The sequence below is a fragment of the Phascolarctos cinereus genome, unplaced genomic scaffold (genome assembly GCF_003287225.1).
Source record: "Phascolarctos cinereus isolate Bilbo 61053 unplaced genomic scaffold, phaCin_HiC Scaffold_8;HRSCAF=390, whole genome shotgun sequence".
NCBI lineage: Eukaryota > Metazoa > Chordata > Mammalia > Diprotodontia > Phascolarctidae > Phascolarctos > Phascolarctos cinereus.
In genome coordinates, this window is record NW_027556291.1 from 26,301,776 (window position 1) to 26,317,087 (window position 15,312).

The 15,312-nt window shown below is 45.1% G+C and overlaps 1 protein-coding gene across 3 annotated transcripts in view; it reads left to right on the forward strand.

Moving 5' to 3' along the window:
- Positions 1-4,259: 4,259 nt before the first annotated feature.
- The window catches only part of ZDHHC15 (zDHHC palmitoyltransferase 15), a 75,612-nt gene continuing 64,559 nt past the window's right edge, over positions 4,260-15,312 (forward strand). For all 3 annotated transcript variants that reach the window (XM_020964541.2, XM_020964543.2, XM_020964542.1), the window contains exons 1-2: positions 4,260-4,440; positions 14,301-14,327. In XM_020964541.2, coding sequence (XP_020820200.1) covers positions 4,305-4,440; positions 14,301-14,327 — 163 coding nt within the window. In that variant the 5' untranslated portion in view covers positions 4,260-4,304. The remainder of the gene's footprint in view (positions 4,441-14,300; positions 14,328-15,312) is intronic.

The following is a 15,312-nucleotide window of genomic DNA, read 5'->3' on the forward strand; positions in this document are numbered from 1 at the left end:
AGGCCCTTCCCATCCCTGAGACTTTGTCTCCTCCTCTGTAAAATGAAGGAATTGGACTAGAAGAGGCCTCTCTTCTAGCTCTAAATCCCATGATTCACTGTGTTTCAGGGAAGGCCTAAAGCCTTCAGCAGTCAGTCTCACACAGAGGGCCCAAACTTTGACCAGAGTGCAAAAATGTCTTGTCCTGGTCTTGCTGATCAACATTTATGACTTCAAGTTATGTATATGTCAAGGGTCGGGGCAAGGGTCGGGGATAGGGAGAGATAGCCACAAAAGGCCTTTGGCTTCAATTCTCTTGTAGTCCCTCCTATGGCAGAGGAAAGCAAGGTACAAAGCAACTCTAGGAACTCGTCTTCTGGATTCCACACAGTGCTGAATACACACACACATTCACATATTCAATACACAACACACACACACACACACACACACACACACACACATACATATATATATATGCACATGCACACATAAACACATGTTTGTGCATACATACTCACACATACATGCACATATATTCACACACATACTCTCATATATACATATACACATACTCATGTACACACCCTCATACATCCTCATACATATATATACACATATGTTCACATACATACACATCTGCTCGCATAATACTCATGTATGTGCTAACACACATACTCATATTCACACATATCCACACACACACTCAATATATAATATATACATACACATATACACACTCATGCACATTCATACATACACACATGTTCACACATACTTACCTACAAATATATGCTTATGTACACATATACATGCTCACACATATTCACATACATACACACATGTTCACATATACTCGAATATACATATGCTCACACATACACACATACTCACACATTGCTCATGTGTGCTTACAATACACATATGCTTGTACACATACATGCACATATATACAGGCTCACATATACACACATGCATGCACACATGCTCACACATATGCTCACACACACACACACACACTCACTTGACTCACTCACAGAGTACCAGCCAATAGGGACCTTACAGACCCCTTGGTATCTTTGCCCTTATTACCTCTTTCATCCTAAATGCTGTCCCTCCTATCAAAATTCTACCCATCCTTAAAGACCTAATTCAAATGTGCCCCCCACCCTCTTCCTTCTTTGAACTCCTATTATTACAGAAAGAGTTGCCCCACCTCAGAACTTCTGTTTACTCACCTGTGAAATGGGGAAAATCATGTGGATGACAGGGGCCCTCCTTGCCCTGGAACAGTCCGCTGCTCCTGTGAGCTGCTCTGCTTGGAATATTCCTTCACCAGGCCTGCCCCTTTCTCCCACTGGTGAGCTCTCCTGGTGGAGCCCCCATTTTGCGTCAGAGCCTAGGAAGGCCTGCCTTCATTTTCATGTTGTAAAGAAGAATTAGAACCAAAGGGAAAAACTAGGAGAAAGAAAAACGAATAAAATTAAAATACCATTAATTCATATGGTTGTACACGTATAGCCTATATCAGAGTACACGCTGTCTTGGGGAGGGGGGAGGGAGGAAAGGGGGAGAAAAATTAGAACTTGAAATCTTATGGAAGTAAATATTGAAAAAGAAAAATAAATAATTTTTTAAAAAAGAATGTAAGTTTCTTGAAAGCAAGGACTGTGTTTCTTTTTGCTTAGCACAGTGCCTGGCACACAGCAAGCACTTAATTAATGCTTGTTTCCTTCCTTTCTTTCAATCCCTGTTTATCTTTATCTGCCTTCTCACAGATGGCATGTGCAAAGGTGGCTAGGGTATATCTTTAAAGGGCTCCAGCTTCCTCTGTCTATATCAGTATGAAGCCCCACCAACCCTCACCTTCCTGCACCATCCAGAAACACCTGTAAAGTTCTGGGCACAGCTGGGTGACTCGGATTGTCCTGCCTCATATCTCCAAATCAGAACCAATCTGGACAATCCAGGTGAGAGGAGGCAGTCAGGAAACTTGCCCCCTCAATAGCCTTTGCTCAATAGATCAGTTTGTATACATCAATGAATGCTGTAGCTGGATAAACTGCATGTGAGGCTCTGTCTCTGTACCTGAAGCAACAAGCATTTATTAAGCACTTACTGTATGCCAGGCATTAAAGATACAAATGCAAAAATTGGAATGATTTCTAACAACAAGCTTAATTCTACCATTCTCAACTTACCAGCTTCCACTGTTCCCTTGAAATCTAGTGCAGGCCCTGCAGACCCTCCTTCCATGCACTTCATAAACATCCACACCTTCTTATTAAATAAATTGTGCTTTGTGTCCCTGCTCCCCCATACATCCTCAACAAAGCATCTACCCCATGTGCTGGGGGCCATCCTCTGGATCTTCTTCTATTCTGGGGGTAGCCAGGCAGTACTCAGGCTGTCCATTTGGCAGCCCTCACTCTCACCACTGCTGAACAAAGGTCATTACTGAAAATACACCGCAGCTTTCCTGAGCCCACAATGCATCTCACCATTGGCCTTTGGGTCACCTGTGACTTTGATCCCTCAAAGCCTAATGTTTTCCAATTTTCTTAACCATCCAGCATTACAGGGGAGGAACATTTTTATTTAAAACCTGGGCCCTCCCTTTTTTTTTTAAACCAGGGAGCATTTTGGAACCATGAAAAGCCTTGTGTTAACTCCCTGTTGGCTGGCAATCCAGCCAACTTCCTTTGATTCAACTCTGGGCCCAGGTTACTGTTGATCCAGTGTTTCCCCAAAAAATATTTATGTCTTCATTAATAATACTTGCGTACATGTCACAATGTGTTGCCAAAGACCTGCCCTGTGGCAGGGCAAGGAGGCACTGGAACCAATTTAGAAACGCACAGCAACTAGTGCATTCTCTCGCTAGTGTGGCAGGTGTGGTGGCCTTGGACTGTGAGGATGGGCCTGAGTTACTCTCTGTCTGTCCCTGGACAACTAGTTCTTTTCCTTTTTCTTCATCTGTAAAATGCTGAGGCGCTACCTGATGCTTTTAAATATGCTTTCCACCTCTGACATTCTATAATCTAAACTGCTTCGCTTCCCCAGCCAGTTTTCTTCTCTCTAAGTAAGGGGGTGGGATTCCAGGAGCCTCCTTCTGCTGCTTACTACTTCTGTAGGCTTGAGCAAATCACTTCCCTTCCTGGGCTCAGTTTCCTCATTTGTAAAATGAGGTCAGACTAGAAGCCATCTGGCTTCTGATGTCCCTTCCAGCTTGAAACTTCTGCTCTCTGACCTTTGAGAGGCAGTTGGTATAGTAGATAGCATGCTGGCCTTGGAGTCGGGAGAATCAGAGTTTGAATTCTATGTCTGAAACCATTGATAGGGTAATCTCCCTGAGCCTGTTTCCTCAGCTATAAAATGGAATGACCAAATGATAGTGTAAATCAAATACTATATGACTGTCAGTTTAAAAATAAACGATCGTCTCCAACACCCAGCCCATAGTAGATGCTTAATAAATGCTTGGTGGTTGCTTGAAATCACAAAAAGGCAAACAGTCCCTGTCCTCACGAGGCTTATATTCTGTTGCAGAAGACTACATGGGTATATGCACACCTGTTCTGACACTCTATTATTTCTATTACTTGTCCTGCCTGGGCCTCAGTTTCCACATCCATACAACCCAAAGGTCCCTTGAAGCTCCAAATCTGTGATCTTTAGCAGCATATCCTCTCCTGGCCTGTTTCCTTCTCTGTAAAAGGAGAGGATTGGATTTCAGGGGTGGGGAACCCGAATGTAAATGATCGTGGAGGTCCTCTCCCCCCCTTGGCATCCCAGGATCCCTCTGACTTCCCATCCTTACCACCTGACTTGTTCAGTCGTTTCAGTCGCGTCCGACTCCACGTGACCCCATTGGGGGTTTTCTTGGCGAAGGTACCGGAGTGGTCTGCCATTTCCTTCTGCAGCTCATTTTTACAGATGAGGAGACTGAGGCAAACAGGGTGAAGTGACTAGCCCAGGGCCACACTCAGGTGTTCCTGACTGCAGGCCTGGCCACTTGCAGCGCCACTTGGCCGGGTGTTGGGGGGTTTTTTGTTTGTGAGTGTGAGTGTGAGTGTGCGTGTGTGTGTGTGTAAGTGTGTGTTTTGCGTTTTGCGTTTTGTGTTTTGTGTTTTGTTTTTTGGGGTTTTTTGACTCGCCCAACCATGCGAAGAAGGGACCGCGGGGTGGCGCTGTGGCGCCAGGGGAGGCCCGCCAGGCTTTGCAGTAGAGCGCCGCACGGGTGCGCCAGCCCTTCCTCCCCCCGTCCCTCTAGCCCTCTCCGCGCTAGAGCTGCCAGGCCCGCTGGGTCGAGCTTCGAGCAGAGGATGCGACGGGGCTGGAAGATGGCTCTGTCCGGGGGGCTGCGGTGCTGCCGCCGCATGCTGGCTTGGGTGCCCGTGCTCGTCATCGTGCTCGTTGTGCTTTGGTCCTACTACGCCTATGTCTTCGAGCTGTGCGTGGGTAAGTGGGAGTGGGCGGGGGCGCCTCCCCGCTCCCCCCCCACCGTGTCTGTGGAGTCCCCATGGGGGCCCCGCCTCTTGCTTCTTGCCCAAAGCTTCTGACCCCTCCCCCGTCCGGATCTGGGCGTTTGCCCCCTTTCCCTAAGCTAGGTCTCCTTTACCGCTTCTTCTGCCCATTTTGTGCCTTGTGCCCCCAGCCTGGGCTCCCTGCTTCCCCCGCCGCCCCCACCCGTGTCCCTCACACTGAGGTTCCGCCGCATTCCCAGCATCCAGAGAGAGAGCTGGGGATGGAGTCAGTAGATCTGGGATTACGTCCCAGATCTGCCACTTAACTACCTGTATGACCTTGGGCAATACAGAGGCTTCGCCTCTCTGGGCCTTGGATTCTTCATCTATAAAATGAGGGGGTGTAGTAGATGATCTCTAAGGGCCCTTCCTGCCTTGAAGCCAAGACCCTATTATCCTCGTACACTGGGATCCCACCATGTTCCTGTTCCATTCCCTATCCAAGGGCACTGCTGTGTCCCCCATCCCCTCACCTCAGAGTCTTAACATGACTTGTGACACCAAGTGCCCCTCACCCCATCAATTAGACCTGAGTTCCCTCTTCCCTGTCCCCAAGATTTGGGGATGCATATAATCACCCCCCCCCCTTTCCCCATAGACTGGGGAGAGCAGTTTGGTGCACTGGTGGCCTACACACAAGCCTTGTTTCTGGTTCTTTCCCTAGTGATTCAAGTCTGTATAGCAAGAAAAAAAATTTCCCTCACCTCATTCATGTGTGTGTGTGTGTGTGTGTGTGTGTGTGTACACATACATATATACAAACATTTATGTATATATTATGCATTTTATTTTGACAAATCAATCACTTCCTAATAAATATCCTCCACCATAGAAACCTTCAAATAAAAAAAGACAAACAAAATCATTTAACATAACAACAGTAAATACCATCCTATATCACTTTCACTTCTTATGGTTTACTGTTTATAAACAGGGAGTAAAGATTATGTTTTAACTCCAGTCCTCAAGGAACCAGCACTGGTCAATGGATTTTACCAGACTTCTATTCTCTTTATTTATATCAGTGTTTTCATGCTCAAATATAGAAGTATAAAAGCAGGGGCCTTGCTAGCATACGTTTATACCTTGAAATCCAGTATGGTCCTTGCAGTTCATCCTTCCTTGCATGTCACAGCTAAACCGTAGGCAAGGATCCCTGCAGCCACATATTGACTTAGAAAACCGTATATTAATATTGTGTATGTTCTGTTGTGTTCTTATTTATTTTGTTAAATATTTCCCAGTTCCATTTTATTCTAGGTCTGGTTGCACTCTGGACTTGCCTGGGTTGTGTGTTTGTAAATGTGTATATTGTTCTCTTGGTTTGTTTTATTCTGCATACAGGTCTTCCAGTGTTTCTGTGGAACTCTTCATATTTACTGCTTCTTATAGCACAAGCATATTCAACTATATTCATATCTATTGGCACATAGAAAGCACTTAATAAAGAAATGCTTCATGCTTTTCATTCATTTATATACTGTACTTTGTTCAACCATTCCCCAAACATTGGGCACATGATTTGTTTCCAGCCTCTTGCTACTACAAATAGTGTTGCTATTAATATTTTGGTATTCGTGAGACCTTCCTCTCTATCATTGACTTCACTGGGGTAATAAACCCAATAGTAGGATCATGGTATTGAAGGGCAAGAATGGTTTTGTGGCTTTTCTTATGAAATATCACCTTGTTTTCCAGAATCATTGAACCAGTTCATAGCTCATACCCATAGTGCATTAGTGTGCCTGTCTTCCAACAGCCCCTCTAACATGATTATTTCCATCTCCCACCATCTTTGCAAATTTGATTGGTGTAAAGAAATAAGCCCCTTTTTAGAAACATTATGGAAAATGCAAAAAGAGCTCTTAAAGAAATCAATCCAATCAATTGCCTTTGTCAGGCATAAAATAAGTTTGGTTTCCATCTCATTGCTGAAATTGAGGGTTTAATCAAGGCTATGCAATAATGGGAGAGATTTTCTATATTCAGACCTTACCATTTCTGCCTTTGAATGAAAAAAATTAAGAGTCCAGAAATCTGGACTGCTATTATGCTGTCAACATTCTGTCTAAGGACTATTAACACATCAAGGTAGTTATGTAAGGTCTTTTAGAATTTGTGGGTTTTGTGATTTGAGTGGACATTGCAAAGAAAGCTTTCCCTCCCCCCTCCCCTTTTAAACATAAAACCAAGCTGGAATCACACAGTCTCAGAATTGAAAGAGACCTCAGAGGCCATCTGGTGCAAAGCATGTGTGACCAGGAAACCGCTTCAGAAACAAATACAACAGGTGATCAGCCTTTGCTTAAAGACCTCAAATGAGGAGAAACCTACTGCCCCCCCCCAATCCATTTCTACTTGTGGATAGCTCAGATTATTGATATTTTTTCTTTATTTCAAACCTAAATTTGCTTTTTTGTTTGTTTGGGTTTTTTGTAATTCCTACCCCTATGGCTGTGGAGCCAAACAGAACAAATCACATCTGTCTTGCCCATGACAGCAGACAGCTATCATGCCCCCTCCAGTCATCACTTCTCCTGACTACATATACCCCATTCCTTCAGATGATACTTAGATGATATGAACCTGAGGCCCTTCAGCATCGTGATGACCCTCCCCTGAATGTTCTCGAGCTGACCGGTGACCTAGTGAACATAGTACTCTACACATGGTCAGTCCATAGCAGAGTCCAGTGGGCCCCTCATTCCCTGAGCCCTAGACATTATGCTTCTCCTAGAGTGTGACCTCTTTGAGAGTAGACGCTGACTTATTTTTCTAGTTATTTCCCCAGCTCTTACAGTGCTTTGCACATAGTAAGTGCTTGATAATTTTTTTTATTCATTCATTCACTTTTTTTTTTTTGGCTAGGCATTGGGGTGAAGTGACTTATCCAGGATCACACAGCTAGTAAGTGTCAAGTGTCTGAGGCCAGATTTGAACTCAGGTCCTCCTGACTCCAGGGCTGGTGCTCTATCCACTGTGCCACCTAGCTGCCCCCATTCATTCATTCTTAATATAGCCTAAAATCATATTCCCTTTTTCTTTCAGTGCCATATCACACTGTAGATTCATGTTGATCTCACAGCCTATTAAAACTCCCAGATCCTCAAGAGGAACCGTGACTTCCCCTATCTTGAACTTGTGAAGTTGACTTTTTAAACTCAGATGTTGAAATTAACCTTTATTCCTATTACATTTTACCTTACTGGACTCAGCACAATGTTCTAGCCTGCCATGATACTTTGAGATACTGACTCTATCAGCTATGATTCTCTTATTTCTCCAGCCCAGCTATGTAACATCTGCAAATTTGATAAGCATGTCTTCTGTGTCCTGATCCAAGGTTAGGCTGCACAGGACCAAGCACAGATCTCTGGGGAACTCTACTAGAGACTTCCTTCCTTCCAGATTGAAATAAAACCATTCATAATCATTTTGGGGGTCTAGCCATTCAACTAATTTGAAAATCTGTTTCTTCTAGTCCACATCTCTCCATCTTGTCCACATTTTGATTAGGCTTTGCTAAAGTAATCTATTAAAGTAAATCTAAAAGTAAAGCAATCTCAGCCATCTTTATCCAGAAAACGTGCTAGTAATTGTGAGAAAAAGGAAATGAAATTGGTCTGGCATGACTTGTTCTTGATGAAGCCATAATGGTTCTTAGTGGTCACCTTTTCCTTTTCCACATGTTCCTTACCCACCCCTTTAATAACAAGATGACATTTTGCCAGAAATCACAGACAAACTCACGAGGCTACAGTTTTCAGACTTCTGGTTTGCCCTTTTTGAAAATCAGGACATTTGCCCTCCTGTTGCAGGCCTAGTGCACCGCTCCGTGATCTTTCACAGATGACTGTCCATTGTCAGTGTCAGTAGATGACATCTACCAGTCCTCCCAGTAGCCTGCCATGTGCTTCCTTTGGACTTGGTGACTTGAACTCGTCAAGGACAGCTACATCCTATACCTGGAGGAGGCCTTTCAGTCAATCTAATCCAACCCCTTCACTTGGCAGAGGAGAAAATGGAGGCCCTCAGAGAAGAAATGAATGGCCAGTAAAGGGGCAGAGCTGAGACTAGAACCCTGATGTCCCAGGCCCCAGCACCATATTCCATCCACTACTCCCTGTTGGCAGTATGTCACAGTTGTTTCGTATTGCAATATGCAACATGAAAAGGGGTTTTTTTTGTTTAGAGTTTTTTTCTGCACAGACCACCTGCTTGTTGTGAAACAGGACAAAAAAAGCATGTCTTGGATTGATTTTGTTAGAAAGGAGTAAGGTGAGGGAGCCCTCTGCTCTCTTAGGCTTTTTTGTATTCTCCCTAATGTCCAGTTATCTAGCTGAAAGCAGAAATGATCCATGGAGAACTGTTTCTACCTTTGTGGGGGCTGAGCTGCTTCCTTTCTGCAGGGTAGAAAGGCTACGTAGTGTATGGAGAGTCCTGGCCTTGGATTTGGGAGACTTGACTTCAAATCCCAGTGGATTTGTCCTAGCTGCATAACTGTGGGCAAGTTGCCACCCCTTTTGGGACCTCAGTTTCCTTCTCTGTAAAAGTGAGGTGGCAATATTATCATAACAATATCATAAAGGTTGCGGTGAGCAAAGCGTTTTATAAACCTGAAAGCGCTATTGGAGTGTGGGCCGTGATTGCAGAAAATTAACGGGATCCTGTTGGGCACAGGAGTAACTATTTTGGGCTTTTGGAGGAGGGCGGAGTTCTACAGTGTCTGTATTGAAAGGAAGAAATAAAGGAGCTGGGGTGTAATCCTACTCAGAGCCCAGAATTATTTGATGAGAAAGGGCACTGATTATGTGGGTTAGTCAGGAAAAATGGAAGGTATCTCTGGAGCGGAAAACCAGAGAAGATTTTCTAAGAAACAAGTTTCTGCAGCTGTAGAACTTGTGAGTATGAATCATTGCCTGTACTGTATGTAAAACAGGTTTGGGAGCTGCCTCTAGGCCAAGTGGTGAACTGCGGTATGCCAGAGTTGGGAGCCATTCCCATTGGCCGTCCAGAAGCTCCCTGGAGGTGGTAAGGGAGGGTGCTTGGCTGACTTGGGTTAATTGGAGACAAAGTCAGGAAGAACTCAGCCCCCTTTGCCTTCCCCTAAACCAGTAAAGCTCAAGGGATGGTCCAGGGCAAGGAAGAAGGACTGAGGGCATTCATTTGTTAAGTCATCACAATCACCTGTGAGTGATTATGAAGTGCCCCCCCCCCCAATTCACATGATGCTCTGTTCGCTAATATATCAGTCTCATTGGAGCAAATTCACATTTTCAAAACAAGCATTAGAGTACACTGGAGAACCTTTTCTTTTTTCTTTGTTCTCTTTAGAACTCAGGGGTGGGGAATCTGTGGCCTCGAGGCCCCATGTGGCTCCCTAGATCCTGAATGGCAGCCCTTTGACCGAGTCCCAGTTTTACAGAACAGATCTTTCTATTAAGGGGATTTGTTCTGTGAAGTTTGGATTCAGTCAAAGGGATGCACTTGAGGACCTAGAGGGCCACGTGTGGCCTTGAGGCTGCAGGTTCCCCAGCCCTGCTGGGTTATAGGCCTCATAGTGAAATCCCTGGCCTCCTGGTTTTATTGCTCTCCGGTTAGTTCCTCATCCCCAAAGCCTTCTGATTTTTTTCTTCTTGTGCCCTGAGTACTCTGAGGATTAGTAGTCATCCTTATGCAACCTCAGGCAGTCTTCTGTACCCAAACCTCCAGGATAGACTCAGAGTTGAAAGGGAACTCAGAGGTCCAATCTGTTCCTGAGTGAGAATCCCTGGTACAAGTGGTCAGCAAGCTTCCACTTGAAGCTATCCAATGATGGGGGACTTAGTACCTTCCAAGGCTACCCATTCCACTTTTGGATAGCTCTAATAGTGAGGTAGTCAAAATCACCCCCTCTGGTTTTTGTGAAACCTCCCAGATCCTTTCCTGCTCATCTGGGACAGACGCAGCACACCCCTTTGGGGGGCCTCAGCAGGTGATATTTGGGTTCTAATACGTGCTTTCTTTCACAAAAAAAAAGTCTTAATTGACAGACATCTATTCTTCCAGATCCTTTTCTCCAAAGAATCTGCAAATAGCTAATAGAAAAGAGGAGTATGCAAAGGACCCTGGAAAGTATCTCCAATTGTCTAAATCACTAAAAGCAAGCTGAGACTTGAAGGACCACAGAGGGTGGGTAATTATAGGACTCACCATAGCAGACTGTCTTCATGCTCAGAGGGTTACCTACAGCGTGTCTTAAGTGTACACTTAGCTAAGACCCTAGTGATAAAGGCTCCATTTTGTAAAACTTTAGAATGAATCTTGGTGCGTTTTCATTTTTAAAAGCATTTGTAACGCACGAGTTATATTTTGAACCTCTTCCCCACTCTGTAAAAGGCATTAGTAAAAAGGGGAGGAAAAGCAGAAATGTCGAGTGAAATACTGCAACCTTTTGGAGACGAGCATTTTTTTCTCTTATTGATGTGCAATCCCAAAGAATGGAGTTTGTGAGGAGGCAATGTTATTGCTTCAGGTTCATCCTGGCATGTTCCAAGCACCATATTGTCCCTCTCCTCATTGTTAGGGCTTTGACAACCAGGCAAGGTGTTCTGTAGCCGGAACACCTATAATTAAAAAGAAAAAGGCAAGAGAGAAATTAGTGCTTGCTTATCAGGAGAGTACTTTGTGACATTTGGGTGGAAGAAGATATGCCCTGAGCTGGGGGCTTCCACAAAATGAGTCCAATCTTGGAGGCTTCCCTCCCAACCTCTCTCCCTCCCAAACGACCATCTTTTTAGCTCATGTTGCCACCACCCAGAGTTGCTTCTGGGAAATATCAGAATATAGGGGGCAGCTAGGTGGCGCAGTGGATAGAGCACCGGCCCTGGAGTCAAGAGGACGTGAGTTCAAATCTGGCTTCAGACCAGACACTTGACACTTACTAGCTGTGTGACCCTGAGAAAGTCACTTAACCCCAATTGCCTAAAATATACATACATATATATATATATATATATATGTGTATATATATATATATCAGAATATAGTTCAAATGTACCTTGTCCAAGCACTTAATATAGTACATATGTTGGGGACAGGATAGCCTTTATCCTAACCCATAGAAACTGAAGACAACTGAAAGGCCTCAGTAACCTCTAAACAATCCATACAGTTCTCTCTCTAGCAAGCCCTACCTTTCCCCAAGATTCAATAGTCCCCTAGCTTCAGAGCACCGCCTTGTGGTGATGGGACCACCTTGTAGTTTAGGTTAACCCTGCCCCAGAAGGGTAACATGCTTAGGGCTATTAGAGAGGCCTGCACTTTCCAAATAACTCTGAGTAATAGGAATTTGAGGTCCAGGGATGCTCTTCTCTGGTCACATGAGTGACAGCTTATGCAGTCCCCATGTGCCTCTGCCCCAAGGCAGTCAGTGGCTTCCTGAGGGGGAGAAAGGTGGCATTCTCCTGATTCCAGCACCTAGGTCCAGTCTTTGTTTTGCCAGGCTGTGCTCTATCCTCAGAGAAGGAAAAAAGCCCAAATCTGCAATTGAAAACTTTCTTTTATAGGGCAGCAAAGAGAAAAGGCTGCTCCCACACTGGTCTGAGCCAACCGAATTCATCCCTAATCACTGAGAACCATCTTCCATAAGGAGCCACCTACTGCGTTAATATCCTCCTAGGAAAATACAATCCAAAGTCCCAAGCAAAGGCTCACCACCCACTTAGTTCATCAGGTTGATGGGGAACTCCCCTGCCCAATCCCCTAAACTCTTGTCATCGTGACGTGACACATGGTCATCGGTTCTCCTTCCAAAAAAGTCCCGATCTCTGGAGGCCTTTGAAGGGCTCCCTTTCCCCTCAGGAGCAAACAGAATGGAAGCTAATCGCCAGGACAACTGGGTGCAGCCCCAGGCCGGCCCATCCAAGCTTCCTGCTTCCTCCCCTTTCTTCATGGTCAAATTCTTCCATGGACTTCTTTCAAGCAGCCGCACCCAGAGTTCCCTAACTGGGCTGGGGAAAGAAAATCAAGCAGCTGGGGTCAGTCTCTAGGCATGTGTCTTTGAAAAAGAGAGAAGACATTATCTGGAAAGCTTGCTCCTTCCTACTGGGAGAGCCAACTGTAATTACTTTCGTGTAGGAGCAGGAAGGGCAAAGACAGGCAGGACAGTTTTAACCAAGGCCTGCCAAGTTGGGCATTACCAGGGCTGGCCATGGGGGTTGGTTGGCAAGTTTTGTGAAAGACCTGGATATGAGGAGAGGGGGAAGCTGGGCAACTTGCTTAAGGAGAAACACCTAGTCTAGGGGTGGGGAGCCTGCGGCCTCAAGGTTGCAGGTTCCCCACCCCTGCCCTAGAACACTGACCCCTTCCCTGTTTGAAGTTTATTGCTGTTATTAGTACCCATAAATGTTGGCCTGTTGTTTAGAGGAAAAAAATCCTGATTTATCAGGTCACAGTTAAGATTACTTCCCTCCATGTAGTCCAGTTTTGGGTCCCAGCCTGTAGGGGTAGAAAGTCCCTCTCCCTCTTCCATCCCATCAACGATTCCTTTGTAACTTGTAGCCTTAGAGCAAGTCCCACCTTTGACTGTTACCTCCCTGGGCCTCAGTTTCCTTGTTTGTAAAATAAAGTGTAGGGGGGAGGGATTAGATGACCTCTGAGGTCTCTTGGCTCTAGATTTACCAATCTGTGGGCTCATGAGAGCCACCTGGAGCACTGAAAGCTAAAGGTGCTTGCTACCGTTAGAGAGTTGAGATGTGGCAGTGTGGAACTTGTACCCCGCTCTTGCTAATTCCAAGACCAGATCTCTGTCCAGGGCACCAGGCTGCCCCTCAGCACGTAGTCCAGCACAGAGCACTGAGGCACTGAGGAGCTAAAGCAGGTGTGCTTCACTTGACATAATAAATAGATTCTTGAAAAGCTGTTCTGTAAATTGATTTAGACTTCAGGTATACCAGGGAGCTAGCTAGCTTGCCATTTAAAGGAACCTAGCAAGGAAGTATTCAGGGATATGAATAAGCACATGTGAATTGGTCTGGTAGCCCCGAGGAAATCCTACCCCAGTGCCTCCTGGTCCCTCCAGGAAGCCCTGGGTTCTCCACATCGATACTTGTAGAACACAAGCTCTGGTGGGTGCAGCTGGCCCCAGATGGCTTCTGGGCCCTCCAAGGACCCCGTGACAGAGAGGATCTAGCATCATAGGCCTAGCCCAGCTCAGTTGGCAGAGACTCAGCTCCAGTGACTTGGCCACCAGAGGATGAGTTTTTCCCCATAGCATCTCCAGCATCAATCCATTAAGGCAGTGATGTCAACTCAAATAGAAATGAGGCCACTACATAAAGATCCCTACTGGCTGCATATTGGCTTAGAAAACCACATATTGACATTATCTATATTCTACTGTATTTTTATTTTGTCACACATTTCTCAGTTACACTTTAATCTGTTTTGCCACACTCTACTCCAAGTGTTGCTTGTGGCCTGCAGGCCTCAGGTTTGATCTCCATCAATGGAAGGTGTTCCCATGCCAGGGAAATCACAGATCCTTGAAAGATTCAAGTCAGTGCCCCCTTTCGGTTCAGATTTTCGTGTAACTACCTCTTTTGATTGTTTGAAGCAAGGAATACCAGGATTGGTTAGCTTGTTGAATGAATGAATGAATGACGATTCCTCAATCATGAGAGGGGAGGAAGACTATGGGTGGATGAAGCAGGCTGGCAGGTTCCCAGTTCTCCCTTAAAGAGTAGACTAATGACATGGGCATTTGGATAAGAGCTATTTAAATAACACTCATTTTTTTCCTCTTTCTTTTCACAGTGACTGTGGCCAACACAGTAGAAAAAGGTAAGAAGATTCTGTAAACTGCTTTCTCTTTCTATATAAGAATGAATTGCATATTAATCATCCTATAAATTGAACAACTTATCCATGATATACTTGAGTAGCTAAGAAAAGTTTGAGATTATTAGTAGCAAGGATCCTGCCTGAGAAAAAAACCTTCTGGGGGGGGGAGGGGTAGCTCTAGAGGTCATGAAGCAGTCCCCTTTGTGCCAGATGGACAGCTGCCAAGACCTCACCAGAGGGTGGCACCAAGACGTCCACCTGATAAGCCAGACTCCCATCTTTCCCTCTGGGCACCAGCGGCTGTTCTAAACAGCTCACCACTACCCCCAGGCACGAAGCAAGTACCTCCTCCCGGGAGCTACTTGTTCTGAGTGCCGGGTCATCCGCCTTCCTCTACCTCCCCATGACTGGCAGGCAGGATGAAAATCCTGCTGTCCCTCTGATGGAGAACATCAGAGTTTTCCATTTCTAAAAACATGTCTTAGGGATCCTCACACTGTGTTACCACTAAGCCATTTGCCTTTATGTAGCCCCCCTGTGTTTGAGAATCACTTCCTAGTTAATCATTAATTGTCATAAATCACTTTCCTGGGTGAATCAACACCCCAGCCTTTGATCACTCCCATTTTCAGATGAGCAGGCCAGAGAGAGGTAAAGCCACTTGCCTATTGTCTTAGAGCAAGTCATCGCCTGGCAGAGCTGCAGAGCTTCCGGTTTCTTGCCTCTTGTTTATTCTCGTAGGCGGTTGACCAAGCCTAGGGGCAGAATCCAGTATCTGTCAGGTGTTTATCGTAAAAGCCTAGCTTTAGCGCCTCAGACTTGACTCATGCATATTTAATTTTATCATCCTGAGCTCCAGGGTGCAGCCCATTTGTATATTTCCTCGTTCATTTGTATATTTCCTCATTAATTAATATTTGTATTGTATATTTCCTCATTAATAAAATAAAATGTCAACATCTCTTTCAATTAACCAATTAAGCTT